Source organism: Bos indicus x Bos taurus, chromosome 2 (genome assembly GCF_003369695.1).
Source record: "Bos indicus x Bos taurus breed Angus x Brahman F1 hybrid chromosome 2, Bos_hybrid_MaternalHap_v2.0, whole genome shotgun sequence".
In the NCBI taxonomy this organism is placed as follows: domain Eukaryota; kingdom Metazoa; phylum Chordata; class Mammalia; order Artiodactyla; family Bovidae; genus Bos; species Bos indicus x Bos taurus.
The window spans coordinates 30,173,038-30,195,045 of NC_040077.1; the positions used below are offsets into that span (position 1 = coordinate 30,173,038).

Genomic DNA, 22,008 nt, shown 5'->3' on the forward strand with positions numbered 1-22,008 from the left:
GCTATTTTTTGCCATTTATATTTCTTCCTTCATGTACTGACCCTTCATCTCATTTGTTCAGTCTGTTTTCCTATTATATAATTGCTTCCATTGTATGAGGCTCTTTCATTATAGAACATGCCCTCCTTTGTTATTACTAATATTACTCTGTCATCATTATCAAGCTATTTCATTTCACTTATTAGCTTGAATTCCAGTTGTCTGTAACTACTGGCCTGTCACATACCTGTCAAACTTATGACTTTGACTTTTCCCCTAACTCTTCTACCAACTTCCCCAGTTTCCTTTCCAGCCTTTTGTTCCAATTCTTGGCAGAGTGACAGTGGCTCTTTATGAGTAACTCGAAACCATCACGCAATATACCTACTTTAACTCTTTGCTACATATGAATAAGAAAATCATTGTCTGAAAATTCTGAAAGACAGTGTGTCTAGTGTAAGGAACCAAGTATTTAGTGACTCAGTGAACCAAATAGTACTACTTCCTGAGTTTACAGTCTTGGGTAAAATACTTAACCTCTCAGTTTGTGGGATTGTTTTCCTCCATAAAATAATAATAAAAATCATAAAGTCAATTTTGGATGATTGAAATAAATAAGATTATAGTATCTAAAACTAGTTTTAATTTTTCACTTTAAAATCCTAGGCAAATAATGCTATTTGGTTGAATTTTGTGTTTCCTTTTTTAATGGTCCCTTTTCTAAGTTTAACATTGAAAGAAGGAAGGTACACAGTTTTAACCAGTTTTTATTTTTCTTTTCTATACTTTGGAGGTCAAGACATCTTTATGACAGAAGAACAGAAGAAATACTATAATGCAATGAAAAAATTAGGATCAAAAAAGCCACAAAAGCCTATACCTCGACCAGGAGTAAGAAATACCAAATGATATGGGGGAAAATGTATAAAAACAAAAATTTGCCTAGTTTTTCTCACAGAAGAGATAGCAGCTAACATTTCTAGCAGCAAAGATTTCTCCCACTTTTAGAGCATCATTAATTCATACATTTTATGGTAATGGTAAAATAATTTTTTACAGGAAGAGGCCAAAAGGAAAAAGAGGAAACAGAAAATGTACCTTTATTGTCAAGTCAATTAGAATTATACAACTAGAATCGAAATGAAAAGCCAAAAGACACATAGGCAGTGTTATGTGCACAAGAAATTTGATCATGTAACTCAAGAGTAGTTGCTGAGTCATGCATATAGAGAAGTAAATCTTTGATAGGGTTCCTGATAAACAAGTTTAACAGTTTCCTGATAAACAAGTTGATGAACTGTTAAGTGAAATAATACCTTACTTCCATTTTATTTTTCATTAGAGGTACCAAGTATTTTGGAGATGAAAAGACTTCTAGTATCTAATATTCATATATATGGCTATAAAGTTAGAAATTACTAATGTCTACAGAAGTCAGAGCCAATAAGTACAATTCATGATGATAAGAAACAGGTGTCATGTTTCCATGACAACCAATGAAACAACTGCTATGAAATAGAGAGCCTTATCCCACATTGTGTTGATTTTTATGATGATGACATGTGAGGTTAAAGCAACCCCTGGGGTGTACTGGGGAATAAAATGTTAATGAACATTCATATTCATATTGTGCTAGCCCACACTTGCTTTCTTGAGAATGATAAAAAAAACATATGCTGTCCTCTGTGAAGGCTTAACACTGAAAGTAGAAATGAGTCAATTACGTGTAAGAAAAATGTAAGACAGAAGATATCCTCAAAGTTCTTCAGTGGCCTAGGAAAGTGGGTCAGACAGTGAAAGTGAAGTGAAATTGAAAGTCCCTCCATCATGTCTGATTCTTTGCAACCCTGTGGACTATACAGTCCATGGAATTCTCTAAGCAAGAAGCCTGGAGTGGGTAGCCTTTCCCTTCTTCAGGGGATCTTCCCAACCCAGGATGGAACCCAGGTATCCCACATTGCAGGTGGATTCTTTACCAGCTGAGCCATAAGGGAAGCCCAGTGGGTCAGACAATGGCCTGCAATGAATGACAGTGGCAAAATCACAGATCAGTGAAAAGCGCCATGGGTTTTTGACATCAAAGCATAAGGAATGTCTTCCGGTTTGATTATCCCTGTGTAGGCTCAGCATTCTGTGTGTGACAATATCAGCAAAGACTGCTTGGTGGAAGAACATCACTATTGCCACACAGGGACTTTAAACGCATAATGTTATAGCTGTGTGTGGCCTCTCAGAGTAGTGTGTAATAGTATGCAGTGTTTCTTATCAGAAGTCCCTTTTTGACAAGGGATTGTTATTCTGTGGAATATATTTTGGTAAATAGTAATTTGGATAACTAAATTTAAAAACTTAAATGTGATACACACCATCTTTCACGAAATTCAGAGCCAGTGGTTCTTCGGTACAATCCTAGACAGTCAGTACAGAAACTACTTATATAGAAGTTCATGTGTAGAGGGAAACTCCTCTGTCCCTAAAAGCTTTTCTGTTTCTCTACAGAACAAATTCCAAGGAATGGTCTTTGACTTCGTCACCAGACAAGTTTTTGACATCAGCATCATGATTCTTATCTGTCTCAACATGGTCACCATGATGGTGGAAACCGACGACCAGAGCGACTATGTGACTAGCATTTTGTCCCGCATCAACTTGGTGTTCATTGTGCTGTTCACTGGGGAGTGTGTGCTGAAGCTCATCTCCCTCCGCCATTACTACTTTACCATAGGCTGGAATATCTTTGATTTTGTGGTGGTCATTCTCTCCATAGTAGGTAAGAAGTATTTCAAGCCTTTTAGCTCAATAAAAGAGCAATCACATTTAATTTAGAAGTCATCTGATCACTCAGAGAAAACCACTGTGAAAATTCTGATGTTTTTCATTCAGATGTGTTTGTCTTTCTTACAAAATTAAGCTCCTGCTATACACTGAGTATTGTATCCTGTTCTATCCATTTTAGACTAGGTGTATTATTTGTCAATATAGTAAGTCTCAGTCATTTGAACTAGAAATGTTCTATTAACTAAATGTGCTATTAAGATCGAAATGTCTTTGACATGTTGAAGTTGAATAGTCTATACAATATGTAAATGACTCTGTTGAAAAAAGGGATAGAAATTTAGTCTGATACTCAGGAGAGACAGTACATCAGAGACATAGAGTCATTGGCATACAGATAAGAGTGGAAGCTGGTACTAATAAGGAAGAATACAGAGTGAAAGAGAGTAAAGCAAAGAACAAAATGTCAGTGAAAATGGTAGGTTCTTTAATGCAGAGTATCAGAGATTTTCTAGATTACCTTGCAATGTATAATAATGATGCACAAAAGAAGTGATTTGGCATGGAACATCATTTCATCAGTCATACACTTCAAAGCCTGGAATGTCAACAGGTCACATGAGCAATAACCCATCTAATTGAAGATACAACTCCAGCCCCAGTGAAGTGAAGAGGTCTGTCTGTGGGCCTAAAGTATCCATTTTTTCCCTAAAGCAGATGATATGATTGAATAAATATTTTACCATCCAATATGGGGCACCTCTGTTGGGCAGATTTTTATGCCATTCCCCCTCTGAAGAAGTTGATCTTTTATCCAACTTATATGTTGTATGTACCCTTTGATTCCCATAGTATTCTGTGGTATTAACTAGTTGTGGATAGGGTACCTAGTTGTATTCACCTCTCTTTCTTTCTCTGTCTCTCTTTCCCTCTCTCATACAGACACAAACATGCTTATTTACTCTTTACAAAATGAGATAGTGTAATTCAAAGATACTTGGTTTCTTGAGCTCCTCTTCAGCTCATTCATTATTTCACTATTTCGAAGGTAAATGGATAAAGACGCTCTAAGTAAGAGGGCTAAGACACAGATGTAGGAAACCAGAAAAAGCATCAGCTTAAATCCTTTTAGAAATGCACCAGAGCATAATAAATATATACATCTATATATGAATATTATAGTGGAAACTTAGGAAAGCATCATGTTCATGGAGAGATGAATGCATTCAAAACTACAGATAGGTTTATATGGGGAAGGACTGAATACAGGTTATATGATTTAGTGTTTCAGAAAAAAATCATCGTGTTCACTGTATTTTTATAAACATTTACATATACTGTCAGCTACTGCTCTTCAGACAAACTTGAATTTTTAACTTGTTTTTTTAGATTCAGTCTTTGGATTTTCTGTAAGCTAGTCTATCAATACCCCTCAAGGATAAAATATACTATAAAATCCTTATTGAATTGAATACTATCTTAGTCACCTTGGAGTTTGCCAGGTAGTGCAGTAGTAAAGAGTCCTCCTGCCAATACAGCAGATGCAGGAAATGTGGGTTTGATCCCTGGGTTGGGAAGACCCTGTGGAGGAGGAAATGGCAACCCACTCCAGTATTCTTGCCTGGAGAATCCCATAGACAGAGAAGCCTGGCATGTTACAGTCCATGGGGTCGCAAAGAGCCAGACATGACTGAGTGACTAACACTTTCACTACACTTTTCAACTGAATTTTAGTACTCTGAAATTTACCTGTGAGCCTTAACAAAATTTGAGTATTAATTTAATGGATAACTTCTTCACTAGTCAGTACCCTCATCTTTTTTTTCCATAGGTATGTTTCTGGCTGAGCTGATAGAGAAATATTTTGTGTCCCCTACCTTGTTCCGAGTGATCCGTCTTGCCAGGATTGGCCGAATCCTGCGTCTGATCAAAGGGGCTAAGGGGATCCGCACGCTGCTCTTTGCTTTGATGATGTCCCTTCCTGCGCTGTTTAACATCGGCCTCCTGCTCTTCCTGGTCATGTTCATCTATGCCATCTTTGGAATGTCCAACTTCGCCTATGTTAAGAGGGAGGTTGGAATTGATGACATGTTTAACTTTGAGACCTTTGGCAACAGCATGATCTGCCTGTTCCAGATTACCACCTCTGCTGGCTGGGATGGATTGCTAGCACCTATTCTCAACAGTAAACCACCCGATTGTGACCCTAATAAAGTTAACCCTGGCAGCTCAGTTAAAGGAGACTGTGGGAACCCATCTGTTGGGATTTTCTTCTTTGTCAGTTACATCATCATATCATTTCTAGTCGTGGTGAACATGTATATAGCTGTCATCCTGGAGAACTTCAGTGTTGCTACTGAAGAAAGCGCAGAGCCCCTGAGTGAGGATGACTTTGAGATGTTCTACGAGGTTTGGGAGAAGTTTGATCCCGACGCCACCCAGTTCATGGAATTTGAAAAGCTATCTCAGTTTGCAGCTGCTCTTGAACCACCGCTCAATTTGCCACAACCGAACAAACTCCAGCTCATTGCCATGGATTTGCCCATGGTAAGTGGTGATCGAATCCACTGTCTTGACATTTTATTTGCTTTTACGAAGCGGGTTCTGGGGGAGAGTGGAGAGATGGATGCCCTTCGAATACAGATGGAAGAGAGATTCATGGCCTCCAACCCATCGAAAGTCTCCTATCAGCCAATAACTACGACTTTAAAGAGAAAACAAGAGGAAGTGTCTGCTGTTATTATTCAGCGTGCATACAGGCGCCACCTTTTAAAGCGAACTGTAAAACAGGCATCATTTACATACAACAAAAATAAAATCAAAGGTGGGGCTAATCTTCTTGTAAAAGAAGACATGATAATTGACAGAATAAATGAAAACTCAATTACAGAAAAAACTGATCTGACCATGTCCACAGCAGCTTGTCCACCCTCCTATGATCGGGTAACAAAACCAATTGTGGAAAAGCACGAGCAAGAAGGCAAAGATGAAAAAGCCAAAGGGAAATAAACACAAATACATAAAAATCACTGGGTGACAAATTGTTTACAGCCTGTGAAGGTGATGTATTTTTGTCAACAGGACTCCTTTAGGAGGTCAATGCCAAACTGACTGTTTTTACACAAATTTACTTAAGGTCAGTGCCTACAATCAGACAGTGACCCCTTGTTGGAAAACTGACTGTGTAAAAGGGAGATGACCTTGACGGGAGGTTACTGTTCTCACTACCAGCTGACACTGCTGAAGACAAGAGATAAAATGGCTACGTAGACTGTAGGGACCAGTTCAAAGGGGTGCAAACCTATAATTTGGGGGTTGTTTAACACGAAAACACTGTAGTGTAGTAATTGTATCCACTCTTTGCATTTCGACTGCCACATTTGTCACGTTTTTACAAAATCTGTTAGTGGATTCATCTTTTTTTTAGTCCATATGTTGTTTATTATATGTGACTATTTTTGTAAATGGGGTTTCTGTTGGGAAATAGATTAAAGGACCTCTTAAACAGGTATGCCACTGGGGGTTATGGCAATCACATGGCCCTCCCATCTGCACAAAGACATGGTTTGCATGAGGGCATGCTACACTTAGAGATCATGCATGAAAAAAGTCACAAGGAACACAATGAGCTCTTAAATTCCATCTGTGTTTCTGGGAGGGGTGATTAGGTGATAACTGGAGGTGCTTTGCTGATCTTGTTTTGTCAAATCCAATCCCTAGACCAAGTATGTCATTTTAGGGGGATAGCCCATTAAATCTTAGCAGGTGCAAACTTCACTCAAATGTCAGGAATCTTAAGTGTTACATTTCTGTTTATTGTATTTAAAAAATACTGAATAATGAGTATTGCTTCTCCCTTAAAGACGGAATTGACCAAAAGAACCCTTTATAAATTTCTGCTTAATCCTGCACTTTGTTTAGCCATCTTCAGCTCAGTAAGGTTGACAATGTATATGTTAATGAAATGCTATTTATTATGTAAATAGTCATTTTACCCTGTGGTGCACGTTTGAGCAAACAAATAATGACCTAAGCACAGTATTTATTGCATCAAATATGTACCACAAGAAATGTAGAGTGCAAGCTTTACACAGGTAATATAATGTATTCTGTACCATTATAAATAGTTTGGATGCTATGAATGCATGTTTCTATTACCATGCTGCTGTATCTGGTTTCTCCCACCGCTCAGAATCTCATTTATGAGAAACCATATGTCACTGGTAAAGTCAAAGAAATTGTTCAACAGATCTCATTTATTTAAGTCATTAAGCAATAGTTTGCAGCACTTTAACAGCTTTTTGGTTATTTTTAAATTCTAAGTGGATAACATATGGTGTATAGCCCGACTGTACAGACATGTTTAAAAAAAAAAAAAACACTGCTTAACCTGTTAAAATGTGTTTAGAATTTTATAAGCAAATATAAATACTGTAAAAATCATTTTATTTTATTTTTCAGCATTATGTACATAAATATGAAGAGGAAATTATCTTAAAGATTGATATCACAATCACTTTCTTACTTTCTGTCCATAGTACTTTTTCATGGAAGAAATTTGCTAAATAAGAAATGAACACAAGATTGGGTAGTTGTAGATTTCTGCTTTTTTATTACATTTGCTACTTTTAGATTATTTCATAATTTTAAGGGGCAAACATAGATTCACAACTGACATCCAAATTATGCTTTGCAAATGGAAAAAAGGTATAAATTTTTATTTACGTTTTTGGTAGTGCCTATACTAACTGATTGAAGGTAGTGTTTATTTTTCATTTGCGTCTTTTTTTTTCTAACTTCTGTTTATGTTTCCATTTATTTGAAGTCATGCTGCTCTAGATTGCTCTAAATATAATGTGGGTTTCACAGTTTTTTTTTTCCCCACAAGAACAGAGAGTAGTGAACTTATGTAGTTAATTACATCAGGATATTTTGTTTCTTACAGAAGCAAACTATAGGCACCTCTTTTTCTTAAAACTACTTAGAATACTTAAACTGTATTCGTGAACTGCATGCTGGAAAATGCTACTATTACCCTAAATGATGCTAACCAACATTAAAAATGTGCAAACTAATAAAGATTACATTTTTTATTTTATTGTTTGCCCGGTTACTTTTGGTTAACCATGTTGTGTAACAAGATAAGTTTTATTCTACAGATTGAGGGAGAAGGGGAGTTACACACACACACACACACACCCACACACACACACACACACACACACACACACGCACCCACCCACCCACCCCTGGGCTGAGAGCAAGAAAACTTGGGGTAAGAATGAGACTGGAGGGAGTGGCCTACCAGGGACTACAAGCAGCAGATTATAAACCGGAGGCTCTAGCAGAACAAGAAGCAAGGTTGGGTGACCACTTAAGGTACAAACAGAATCCCCCAAAACCTATTAAAATATTAGAAGTTGCTGTGTGTGAATGGGGTGTTTTGTTTGCTCCTCCAGAACCACTCTTCCTGCTCCTCCATCATGCTCTGTGTGAGGGTGAATTTGTAAATTGAATCAACAGGCTCTCTTACCCTCCAGATGGCAATCGGTTTGGCCAATGGGAAACCCCAGCAGGAAAACACCATCAGGAAAGCAGGAGAACAGTGAAGCTGGGTGTTTATACCTAGTGTCATCTTTGCCAGGTTGCTCTGGGTTGGCAGTGCTGCCTTCATCAAAGGTCATACTTCCAGTCAGACAGCCCCTCCTACAATGAGAGCTACTTTGTTGAGGGGCTGGTCATCACTCTCTGCCTTGCTCCCTTAGACCTGTGGCCCCTTTATCTTGCTGACATCTTTGTAAATGGCCCTTCATGAAAAACGTCTCTCTTGCCTCATTTCAGTGTGCCATCTGTCTCTCACCTGGATGAAACAGTGATTAAAATAGCCTGTGAAAGTGGGCGACAGGCAAAGATTTGCCCTGGGTCAGCTTGGAGGCTTAATCTAACCAGCATTAGCAGATGGAGAAAGAGGAACTGGGGAAACTACAGTCGAGCACAGATTTCACAGAGATCATGGAGCAGTTACTGGAGTGGCCCAAACAATAAAAGTGACAGCTGAAGGAACATCTAAATTTATGGGAAAAGAGAAGCCTCATTGTTTCAGATTTGCACAATGTCAGTTATGAAGTCTGAAAGAGGACGTGATCTTGATGAGAAGAGGAGAGATCACACACACTGCTTCTTCCTATCCTTCAGCTTCCTGACCTTGTCTCTTCATGACATCATTGCTCTAAAACACCAGGGCAACTAATTCTGAAAAGAATTTCCCCTTTCTAACCAACAAAAATAAGGATTATAGGATAATCCCTACAGATTTTTTTAATATTCCACATTCATACCAGTACTCACTGGTACCTTTTCAAATATAAAGCAAATTGGTGAAACATAATCATATAAATCACCATAGTCATTTTGGTATTATTTTTACATAGTGAAAGATAGTAACAGATTATAATCCGTTGGATAAAATAAGAATTCACAAGTATGTACTAACATAAATGGAAAAAGTGAAAAGCTCTTCCTCACAGTTGAATATTAACTAACAAATGTAGAAGAAATAATGAAGCTAGAAAATTACCACTTGGCAACCATCATAAAGACATTCATGCAAGAAGAATCAATGAATACTAAAACTCATGGGTGAAAGTTTGACAAGGAATAGGACATTTACATTGTCTCAAAGTATTTCTTCTGCATTAAAATTTTTTAAAATAAAGCTTACAGTGGAGACACCTAGCAGACACTATCTTCATCAATTATGGGACAGTTCTGAAGAAGACATCACTTCTTGGTATCCAGTCAAAATGGCATAACCAGAATTTAATCATAAGGAAAATCAAATTGAGGACATTCTATGAAATGACTGAACTCTTCAGAAATGTCATGAAAAGCAAAGACAGGGTAAGGAACAAGTTGAGGTTGAAGAGTTATGAAAACTAAATACAACATGTGATTCTGGATTGAATAGTGGACTGGAAAAATAGTAATAATTATGGATGTTACTGGGAATACTGACTAAATTTGAATATGGACTCTTGATTAAGTACTAGTATTATAAAAGTATTTTAATTTCCTTAATTTTATAAAGTCTAAATGAGGCTATTACATAATTATGGGTAATATCCTTACTCTCAGAAAATGCACATTAAAGTATTTAGGGATGAGTGGGATGTGTTCTTGCCTGGAGAATCCCAGGGATGGGGGAGCCTTGTGGGCTGCCGTCTATGGGGTCGCACAGAGTCTGACACGACTGAAGCGACTTAGCAGCAGCAGCAGCACCAGGGATGATGTCTGCAACTCACTTTTGAGTGGGATTGAAGGACAACTAAAGGACTTCCCTGGTGACTCAGATGGTAAAAATTTCTACCTGTAATGCGGGAGACCCGAGTTCAAGTTGATCCCCTGGAGAAGGAAATGGCAACCCACTCCAGTATTCTTTCCTGGAAAATTCCACAGACAGAAGAGCCTGGTGAGCTACAGTCCATGGGGTCACAAAGAGTCGGACACGACTGAGAGACTAACACAGAAAAGGCAATGAATTATATGTGTATATGTGTGTGATTTAGATATATGTGTGTGTCTTCAAGGAAGTTAAGATTTTTTTGTTGCTCTTGTGTTACTGCAATGTGTGTGTGTGTGTGTGTGTGTGTGTGTGTATTCACTTTATCACCTGTTTTTCTGTGTTCTGGAATTTATGATTCTACTCTTAAAATTATATAAACTATTTCTAGTTACTTCAAAGAAAACTGCATTTTAATTACTATTCTTATTTTCCAGAAGTTGTGTTTTTGAAGAGACAAATGATTACATTCCTTATCCTTTGTGGTAACTCTTATGTTACTAAAAATAAGAATATTTTTAGGAGAGATCTGTGGTTAAGACTCCAGTATTTGAAGCTAGATCTATTAAATTGGAAACTTGTGATCTAAACTCTGGTGATTCTGCCTGTATTGTAATAGAAGGTATCTTATTGGCTATATGAGCCCCTGGGGTCCAGATATTTTAAGTACCAACCAATAATCCCAAACTCAGCTCTACAGGCCAGCACCCACATGATAAATATTTCACATGCCACAGTTAACCATGGAAATTATGAATGATGTGATAAATATTTATAAAGCTGCTGCTGCTGCTGCTAAGTCGCTTCAGTCGTGTCCGACTCTGTGCGACCCCATAGACGGCAGCCCACCAGGCTCCCCCATCCCTGGGATTCTCCAGGCAAGAACACTGGAGTGGGTTGCCATTTCCTTCTCCAATGCATGAGAGTGAAGTTGCTCAGTCGTGTCCGACTCCTAGCGACCCCATGGACTGCAGCCCACCAGGCTCCTCCATCCATGGGATTTTCCAGGCAAGAGTACTGGAGTGGGGTGCCATCGTCTTCTCCTATTTATAAAGCTAAACATATTCAAATTAAAGAACTTTACTGTAAAAATGTGCCTTTTTAATGTTTTATTTCCAAAGACTAAAAACATTTCATGTTAAAATGCTCTTTTTGAAATGATGAGAATAAATGATAGTGGGTTGTTTTAATATTTTATTTAGCTAAATTACAAATTGGCAACCCTGTATTGGTCCTCCCATTTGTATTTTACTGATGCAGCAAATCAAGAGTCTAGGAACCAGTGGGATAGACAATCAGTACTCAACCTCATAAGCTTGTATGTTCACAAGTGTATAACAAAAAGTTTGGATGCTAGAACTATACAAACTATATTAAAGTCTGCAAATTTGTCCTATAGTTATTTATTCTACCATACATGGACTAAATTTCATACTATTATGTAATAAGATGAATGCTTCTTAGTCAACTATGAATGTATTGAAATGTTCATAATTAAAATATTATTGCTTTAATCATGTACAATAGCACTTCTAGTACTGTCCTTCCTGGAACATAGGAATATTCTCCTAAATTGTCAATTAACACTGATTCAGTCAGTGTGGCAGCAAAGTCACTGGAGGAGAAAAATATTCTTGACAATCGAGTATTGTTGGGGAAACTGCATCACCAAGAAATTCTTGACATCAGTAATAGATAATCTGCAATGTCAACTGAGTACTCAGTGTTGAGTTATTACCCTCTCTTGTGTCTTTATTCTCTCCTTTTGATTGCTTCTTTCTGTCCAACTTTGCACTTTTAAAACTGTCTTTCTAATCTTGAAAAATAACTTTTCTCAACCCTGATGCATTTTTTTCTCATTGTTCATATCTCATTCCTTTTTAAAAAATATCTTTTAAATTCAGGGTTCTATACTCAACACTTTCACTCTTGGTTAAAATTAAATGAAATATAGGTCCCAATGATATTGATGAGAAAATGTGGCTGTGAATATTCTTATTGACATAAGCACATGGAGTATTCATATACTATGCTGGTCATTATCCTTCTCAATAACACTATGAAGAAAAGACTGGAAAATACAAAAGGTGAAGATAGGAAGAAAGAACATTATCCATGTGCAACAGAACTGTATATACTCTATTTCTGGTTATCATGAATTATCTCTTTATTTAATGTTTATTAGAAGAGCAAGATGGTCACAGAACCATTCAATTGTTAACTGCAGTATTTTGTTTGTCTTCCAGGAATGTAGTCTTTATCATGGTATGGAGACCAGAAAGTTCTTAAAATAAATTTATAGGAAATTATATTTTAAGTATAAATTCTTCATTAAAAATATACTGTTACAGGAAATTCAATTTACTTCCTGAGCTTTCATGAATTCACTACCCCATGTTTAACTTGCCACAGTGTGGTGTGTGTTAGAGAACATTAAGATACAAGTTTTATCTTTCTTCTTCAAGTTGTTTGAAATATATTGAGACTCTAACATGGCAGCCCATTTCAGTATTCTTGCCTGGAAAATCTTATGGACAAGGAGACTGGTGGGCTACAGTCCATGGGGTTGCAAGCGTCAGACATGACTTAGCAACTAAACCACAACAGATTCAAATATCAAACCAATGTTGAATCTTTTTCTTACAAAGCACCTTCTCATTCTCTTCAGTGTTCTCAAATCTGGTTCTACCTCCAACCAGTCTACAGTTACTCAAATTCAATTATCTTTATTCAGTCTTTATCATATTTTTTATAGATTTTTAGAATTTGATGAAGATGGTCATCACCACGTCCTTCATTGAATTGCATCTTCCCTTGCCTTCCATAAAAACTAAGCTTTTCTAGGTCTCTTCTTTCTTTAGGATCTTAGCCTTCACTTTTTAATTGTTCCCCTCTCCTATCAGATTTCTTCTGCAGCATCAGCCTCTTTTTTTGAGTTACAATTCTAACTTTCTGTTGGACTTTTATACTTGCATATATGTCTTCATCGTCAACTTCATACATCCAAAACTGATTTGACCATGTTCTATTCCTCTCAACCACCAGGAAAACTAGCCAGGAGTCAACCTGCTTTCTCAGTCTGTCACTGTTTGGGGTCTTCCTTCAGGCTCAGCAAAAGTAAGTACAAATTACAGAATACATAGAGGAATGGGTGAGTGACTCGACAGCCTTGGATTAGAGAGGGTTGGAAGGAGGATTCAGGGACAGTTATAACTGTAAACTCTGACCTGGATTTGAAGAATGAGAAGGGTGGGGCAGTTCAGATAGCAGAAATATTACAGAATAGTGGTCAAAATGTGTATTCTGTAGATTGCCAAAAAGCAGGGTCATCATTTGAGAAGTTGCTGGAAGAATGCAGGTAAGCAATGATGGAACATAACCCTTGACTGCTTCCTTATCTGTCTTTCTACCTCTGAAATCAAACACATCCTTCAGGATTCAATGACATTTTCCTTGTGCCTTATTACTGGAAGAGAATTTTCTCTCCTGTGAACTTCTATGGAATTTTGATGTATATGTTTACACCTGGACAGTTTTGAGAGCAAAGGGAGAGACAATTAATAATTATGCTAAAGCAACAAGCATCAGTGAGGACTCTCCTGGGCAAAGCAGGACATAGGATCACCTCCATGTTCCATTTGTATGGACTTAAACTGCCATGGCACCTTGGTTTATGTTTTCTTCCTCTCATCATCCTTCTCCTCCACTTCTGCCATAAGAATACACACACCAGAAAGTGTACAATTGGCAGAGCTTGGCCTTAAATACCATTGTATCCTCTATAGTAACTTTTTACAGAGAAAGTGCTCTCTAGATATTTAGTAAATGGGCAGATTAGCTAATTTTTAGCACTGTTCTTAGTAGTTCTATTTTTGAAAGCATTGTTTACCACTCTGGGATCTTTCCCTCTTATATTTTTTTTCACAGGGATATCATTATATGCAAGATATATAAAAGAATAAAACATCACAAAAGTTACAAATGAAAATTGGCCTTGGTATTTTATAGTAATATTGGATTTATATAATATATATTTAAACGGACATAAATTACATCCATAAGAGAACATATACTGTTTTTGTTACTTATAAAGAAATACATATAGATATGAGTGTAGTTATACATATTTGTATATCCAGAAATGTTTGCAAGGTATAAGAGTAAAAAATAGACTTTTGACTCTCTAGAGCTCAAGGACTACATAATATTCACCTCGTTCTGTGCTATGATGGAACTACTGAGTTTACCATTTAAAATTTAATCTCTAAAAGGAATTAGGGCTTCTGGACCATGTTTTTTCTTCAATATCATTTGGCCTGACTCTTATCTGCATTATTAATGTTCCTCGTTCATCAAGGATGGTGAAGACATGTCTTATTCAGCAGTATTTCTTGCAGTCACAGAAAACACCAAAGGTAACTTCAGTGTGGTGGGCTCCAAGTCTTTGGGCCTATTAGATAACCTCTCTTACCTTTCAATAATCTTAGGACATTAAAAAAAAATTTTCATCTAAAAGCCCACCAGGACAATAGTTAAAAATTTAGTTCTAAGTCTCATCTCACATTAAATCAGAATCATCAGGAAAGGGCCTAAAAATTTCTATTGAATTGTGCTGTTAGAAAGAGGTAGAAGAAAGTTATAACAAGCTTCCCAGGAGGGTCTTATAAGTAGCAAGTCTGAGAAATCCTGTCTAAGTGATTGGTAATTGGGTAAGGTTCAGGCCTTTAGGAACTCATCATTAGTTGACTGTAGTACTTAATTAATAAAATACTCAAAAGTCAGAATGGACACATCACCAAGTAGCATCTCTGAGTTACCGAGTTTGATTAAGTATGGTCATGTTATGTATCTAAAGACTTACCAGCAATCTGGGCTGAATAATAACAAGGCAGCTTACATTTCAACCTATGTGATTTAGATTTACTAAAAGAAAAGGAGTTCTAACATCAGGGAGACAATTAGCTCATATAGGCCTTTGTAAAAAATTAGGAAAAATTCCCTTTTATCCTCTGGGGAAAACAACTCTGTGCTGGGACAAGGGATTCAGTAAATGAATTTCAACAGGTACTGTGTAGGAGCTTCTCTTTCAAAGGATCACAGGATACTCTTGAATTTTTCATCTCTCAATATATCTTCCAGGACAAATAATTCTACAACCATAACATCTGTAAGGGGAGGAACCATGCCCATCCTACATGGTATGGAACAGTGCCTGTATGAATAACCTACCACCTTAATAGATATTGCAAACTGCACTGAAAGCATCCTTCACAATATCTTGAAATTTAGGACCAACCAATAATACTTTCCACAAAGCCAATAATACTTTCTTTTTTTTTTTTGCAGGGAACCTAACAATCAGCCTGTATGACAGTGTCATATTTCAGAAGGTGGGAGCTGCATGACATACTATTATTATTCAAAAACAATGACTGCCAGAGAATGAAAATGGGGAGGTATGCCAAATACTATTAGCCCATCTGATGGTATTTAATTCTTATATATTCTATGAATGATATACAAAGAATGCAATTTAAAAACTATGTATATATATGTATATTTTTTCACTGTTTTCACTAATTTTTTTTAAATTTTATTTTATTTTTAAACTTTACAATATTGTATTGGTTCTGCCATATATCAAAATGAATCCGCCACAGGCATACATGTGTTGGATTCTTTATTGTCTGAGCTACCAGGGAAGTCCTTCACTAAATTTTATATGGGCATGGAACAAGAAATTTCTACCTCTTCTTTTAAATCTAGTAAAATTCAAAGCTGAGCATCAGTCCCATTGGATTGCCAGGAAATTTAATCTCATTCAATATTACAATCTTCTCTCCCAGGACTCAGTCGGAATCCCTGAGGCTTATAGGGTGTTTAGTAAGTGGGAAGCCCATCATAGCTTCTAAGGGCAAACTTATTGGCCGCAGTGGATCCCTGAAGGTCAGTATTTAGACTCAACTCTGCTGGGCACACCATGCAACCGTTTTTCTGAAGTTTTGCCTCCTTCTGGGTACACTGTCACAGAAGAGGGGGTGGGGCCCTAGGAATCACGGGACCCTATTGCTTTTGGGCCCTGTCCTGGTTTCAAGGACAAACTCAAGCGCTAAGTTTTCGCAAACTCAGCACTTTACATTAGCATGTATTGCCTCCCTCTCTTGCCTTAAATACAATTCTCTGGCTCCTCCTACCCACCAAGAAACCCAGACTCATTTCTTAAATAAACTTATTCCTCTACAGAAGACCCAAGAGCTTTTAAAGTGCCATAAAATAGAATTTCCTGAAATGATGCAAATGACCTCTGTGCTGTCCCAATCCAGCAACCACTAGCCACACGTGGCTACTGAGCATTTGAAATGTGGCCAGTGCAATTGATGAATCTAACTTGTAATCTTAGTTAACCATCATGAAAATGTAAACAGCTTCATGTAGCTAGCAGCCACCTTTCTAAGGGCTTTTACTTCCATCCTGCTACAAAAATACTAATAGTCCAACCATCCACACGAATCAAGGAGGACGGAAAAATTAAAAAAGCAGTAGGATATAGCATCTCAGGAAAGTTCTGTGGTGGTGAGTTAGAGGGGTGTTTATTGTGATGTTCAACTTCTCTGTATGTTTGAAAATTCTCAAAAATTTGTGGAAAAAAAATCCTGCCATAAATTAACACCCAGTTATACATGGATTTATGAGCAGGGATTTTGAGGGAGGAGCTCCAGCCATTTTATTCTTTTTCAGAATTTATTATTTATTGATTTGGCTATACACCGAGTTTTAGTTGCAGCACTCAGGATCTTTATTTACAGCATGTTAACTCTTGGTTGCGACATGTGGGATCTTAGCTCCCAACGAGGGATTGAACCTGCATCCCCTGCATTGGGAGTGAGGAGTCTTAGCCACTGGACCACCAGGGAAGTCCCTTGTTTTAATTCAACTGATTCAGACAAACAATAGGGCTAATAAGGAGGGCCCAGAGCCTGAGAAACCAGGAGATGGATGTAAGGAGAGAGAAAATCTAGATACTTTGAGGTGAGAAAAAAATATATATTAGCTGTTAGGGAAAGTAAAAACTCTGCCTCCAGGCTTACCTCTGAATGGAAGGGTTCTCCTCCCCAGGGAGATGGAGGCAGTGTCTTTGGGATGGAGGCACTTTCTCTTAGTCACTGTGAGGCTCCAATGAACTTCTGGCCTCATTTGTCACAGATAAAGAAGTCAGGCTGGCAGAGGGAGAGGTTATTTAGGGCAAGCACGTCGGAATCACGGGCTAGGAAGCAGCGGCAATCCTGTGGCTGTTAACACAGAGATGCTGAAATTTATTCAGGGAGCGACCAAAGGGAAAGCTGAGAGAGGAGGATGAGTGAGAATTGGGTTTGATGTACCCAAAGAAGATCATGCTAGAGCATACCATCCTGCATAACCGAGTCGACTGGGCAGGCACAAAGTTGCTATTCGCTCCTTTATTTTTGCAAACTCAGCACTCGACCTTTAGCATATTTTGCCTCTAAGGAGCATTGGGACTGCTTGGAAACACTGCCATAAACAAAGTCCTCCAGAATCAGATTCTTAGAAAGCTAAGGCTGATTCTTCTCAACCTTAAGATAAAAATTAGAACAGAGGTCTGGTTATCTCACATTCAGAAATAACAGAGTGTCTAGGAAGATGTGCAGTGTGAATTTGATGTTGAGGAAGATTTTTCAGAAGTGAGCTTGGACCTATGGGAATAAAATCTAAAGCAATGTACTGTCTACCTAATGTCACACCAGGCAGAGGGAGAATGATTGCTATTCTTTGTTCTTATTCTATCAATCAGAAAAAGATTCTTTAAAGGAGTAGAAGACAGATGGCATCTTGTCAAGATATTCAGTATATCACAGTTTTAAACATTTAAATAATTCATTGTTTCTATTTCAAAATACCAAACTCTTCTGAAATGTGTTTTTCTGTTTTCTCTCTCCTACTTTTGCATAGATGAAATGTCAACATATAGTCAAGAACATCAAGAAAAAAAAATAACCCCTGGTAAATCTCTGTCATGGTATTTGCGTAGAAACATTTGTTACATCAGGTGAGCCAGAAACAAATTTCTTATCCATCAGTTATCTGAGCTTCTCAGGTATTTTAAAAGAAAAACAAAGTTACCATTAACTACTAAAAGAAGTTAACTACCTCTTTAGTAGTTAATTAACTACTAAAAGAAGTTAATTGAAGGAGTTGAGTGGAAGGATTCCTTGGACTACAAGTGATGTTTCACTTCATTCTTGGTATATTAATCCCTGTAACTGCACAGTTTAGTCTGTTTATTGCACTTACTAAAATAGCTATTAAAGCTGTCACTGCTTATAATTTTTCCAGTTCCTTTTGTGAATATTTATTCAATGTCTGTCTACCTTTACTAGACTTTATTATTCTCTGTCACTGGTATTCATTTAACATTTGCTGAATGAATGAACGAATGGTTAAGCAACACATTGTTAAAACTCAGATCACTTCCTCAACTTTCTCCATAATCAGATCAGATCAGATCAGATCAGTCGCTCAATCCTGTCCGACTCTTTGCGACCCCATGAATCGCAGCACACCAGGCCTCCCTGTCCAACACCAACTCCCAGAGTTCACTCAGACTCACGTCCATCGAGTCAGTGATGCCATCCAGCCATCTCATCCTCTGTCGTCCCTTTCTCCTCCTGCCCCCAATCCCTCCCAGCATCAGAGTCTTTTCCAACGAGTCAACTCTTTGCATGAGGTGGCCAAAGTACTGGAGCTTCAGCTTTAGCATCATTCCTTCCAAAAAAATCCCAGGGCTGATCTCCTTCAGAATGGACTGGTTGGATCTCCTTGCAGGCCAAGGGACTCTCAAGAGTCTTCAACAGCACAGTTCAAAAGCATCAATTCTTTGGCGCACAGCCTTCTTCACAGTCCAACTCTCACATCCATACATGACCACAGGAAAAACCATAGCCTTGACTAGATGAACCTTTGCAAAGGAAATATGAAAGGTAAGTGGCTGATCATTAACATCATCTCCCTAATTTACTTAAATGAATAAAATTGGAAAATTTTAAAGGGATGAGTTATGACAAATTTAAAGGGATGAGTTACGAGTTGTTTTTTGCATCGGCAGACTTTTTTTTGCATTGCCATGCTTCATGAACAATGCAAAAGAATGGTACTGTGTGTACTGTGCTATTTGGAGAAGAAAAGAGCACTAGAGAGCATATGACCAGATCCTAGTCTCAGAGAGCTAAGATGGCTTGCCCCATAGTGAGGTAAGGAGCCTTCCTGTAACTGTGCTATGAAGTTTTCTTGTAAGTGTGCTATGAACTTTCACAAGGTGCTTTTCAATTTTTGAAACATTTTCACATAATCTCATTTAGTCTACATACTAAGAAAACAAATATTATAGTCCCATTCCCAATTATCCATTGCAAAGGTATAAACCAAAGCAGAGAAAAGTAAACAACTTTGCCCAAAATTGCAAAGTTATTAACTTTAAGGAATAGAGCCTTAACTCAGATTCAGCAGTTCTGACTTCAGTTAACTTCTAACTTTTCCATAGTGTCACCTCTGAGACTAACTATGTGCCAGTTTATTTGAATAGTACATATTTGCCCTCTACATTTTCTTGCTCAACTTTATAGTAAAATAGCCTTAAGAAAGAACAAACACATTATCTTTTTATTATTCATAACTGCTTTGAAGGCTAGGTTGGGAGTAGAAAACTGGGGGCCTTTGGGTAGATTATTTCATATTTGGGGGCTTCATCTGTAAAATACAGAGATTGGATAATTGATTCTAAAGTTCTTTCCAGCTCCCAAGTTTAATAATGTTATATGTTTATCTTTTTTATTTTTTGCATACTTACCTTTACTTTTGTCTTCACCAGAACCACCTATTTTTCTTAAGCGTTTTCCTTTAATTTCTCAAATATATCATAAAATAATATAGATACAAGTGTATTGATGTAGGAATTGGGGAGAAGAAAGCCAAACAGAGGAACAACCGAAGGGCTTTAACAGTCCTATAAGATGTGCTAAATGCTTATGGAATCAATACTGTGCTCTGTGTTTGGAGAAATTGAGAGTATAATTAATTAGAAGTTAAAGTTATTCAGTGACTACTATATACCTAACAGTGCTGTGTTCATTAAATATTAACTCATTTAACCTTAACAGCATTCTGAGGTATTAGTCTCACTTTACAGCACAAGCACAGGAAAGTTAAATAATTTGTCCAAGTAAACAGCTAGGGAATGGTGGTACCAAAATTTGATTGCAGGGGTTCCCTGGTGGCTCAGTAGTAAAGAATCCACCTACAGTGTAGGGGGCGCAGGTTCGATCCCTGGGTTGGGAAGATCCGCTGGAGAGGGCATGGCAACCCACTGCAGTACCAAAGAAGATTCTTGTCCAGAGAATCCCAAGGAGAGAGGAGTCTGGCGGGCTATAGTCCATAGGGTTGCAAAGAGTCACACACGTCTGAAGCGACTTAGCACCCACACATGGCCTACTCCAGCGACCAGGCTGATCCCCACTTCACTATACTGTGTGGCTTTAAGGTACTCCCCATTCAGTAGAAAAGATTACATGAACAAAAAATGCACCATAACTATAATACAAAAATATATATAAAAGTGTGTTAAGTCTTACAGAACACTATGTGTTTTATGAATGGTTATAGAATGTCTATTATGTGTCAGGAACTTTTTGTCTATTATTAGGTATTCAGTTTCTTTAGTAAATATGGAAAATTAAGCTCAGGAAATTAACCTTCCCAAGTCATGAAAAATAACAGCACACCAGGGGGTTTCATCTCAGGTCTAGGAGACCATGTTCTTGCTACTGTACCATGCAGTCTCACACATTCAGTCAGTTATGGCAATCATTAAAGGCTTCACAGAGAGTAAGACGGAGAAGGCAATGGCACCCCACTTCAGTACTCTTGCCTGGAAAATCCCATGGAGGGAGGAACCTGGTGGGCTGCAGTCCATGGGGTCGCTAGGAGTCGGACACAACTGAGCGACTTCACTTTCACTTTTCACTTTTCACTTTTATGCATTGGAGAAGGAAATGGCAACCCACTCCAGTGTTCTTGCCTGGAGAATCCCAGGGATGGGGGAGCCTGGTGGGCTGCCGTCTATGGGATCACACAGAGTCGGACACGACTGAAGCAACTTAGCAGCAGCAGCAGCAGAGAGTAAGAGTTGAGATGAATTCTAAAAAAAGAGTAGGCTTTTTTCATATGGAGAAAGGGCTCAGAGCAAAGTAAGGGAAAGTATTCTCAGAAGGAACGGTTGTCCCATCTGCCTGGAATAAAGTGTTAGTCACTCAGTCATGTCCCACTCTCTGTGACCCCATGGACTGTAGCCCACCAGGTTCCTCTGTCCATGGGATCCTCCAGGCAAGAATACTGGAGTGGGTGGCCATTCCCTTCTCCAGGGAATCTTCCCGACTCAGGGAATGAACCCAGGTCTCCCATTTTGCAGGCAGATTCCTTACCATCTAAGCCACCAGGGAAGCCCATGTGAACAAAAGATCACGTGACCTTATGCAAGGACCAAGTTACCAGGCGTATCAAAGCAAATTTCCAAAGTAGTTTTAATCCAAAAAACACTCATGGAGCGCCAGATATGGTGATTTGTGCTAAATACTTTAACCTTAGAACAGAATTGAATGAAGGGAATTTTATAAATTAAAGTGATCTAAGTGTGCAGCCTTCCAGTGGTCTGACAGTCCAAGTTTAGACATTAAAGATCTCAGAAAGATACCTTGATCATCTGCTCCTTTAACTGTAATCTTCAGAAATTTTCTTCCAGATGGACTCTTTACTTGAAACTAAAAGTGTACAGTTTAAGATTATATATGCTGACCAGGACCTTGTTGTTCAGTCGCTCAGTCACGTCTGACTCTGTTACCCCACAG

The 22,008-nt window shown here is 38.0% G+C and overlaps 1 protein-coding gene across 6 annotated transcripts in view; it reads left to right on the forward strand.

The window, feature by feature from the left end:
• LOC113903082 (sodium channel protein type 1 subunit alpha) overlaps nucleotides 1-7,852 on the forward strand; it is a 183,001-nt gene extending 175,149 nt beyond the window's left edge. For all 6 annotated transcript variants that reach the window (XM_027558726.1, XM_027558708.1, XM_027558754.1 and 3 more), the window contains 3 exons: nucleotides 766-870; nucleotides 2,479-2,749; nucleotides 4,586-7,852. In XM_027558726.1, the coding sequence (XP_027414527.1) occupies nucleotides 766-870; nucleotides 2,479-2,749; nucleotides 4,586-5,763 (1,554 nt within the window). In that variant the 3' untranslated portion in view covers nucleotides 5,764-7,852. The remainder of the gene's footprint in view (nucleotides 1-765; nucleotides 871-2,478; nucleotides 2,750-4,585) is intronic.
• Nucleotides 7,853-22,008: the final 14,156 nt, after the last annotated feature.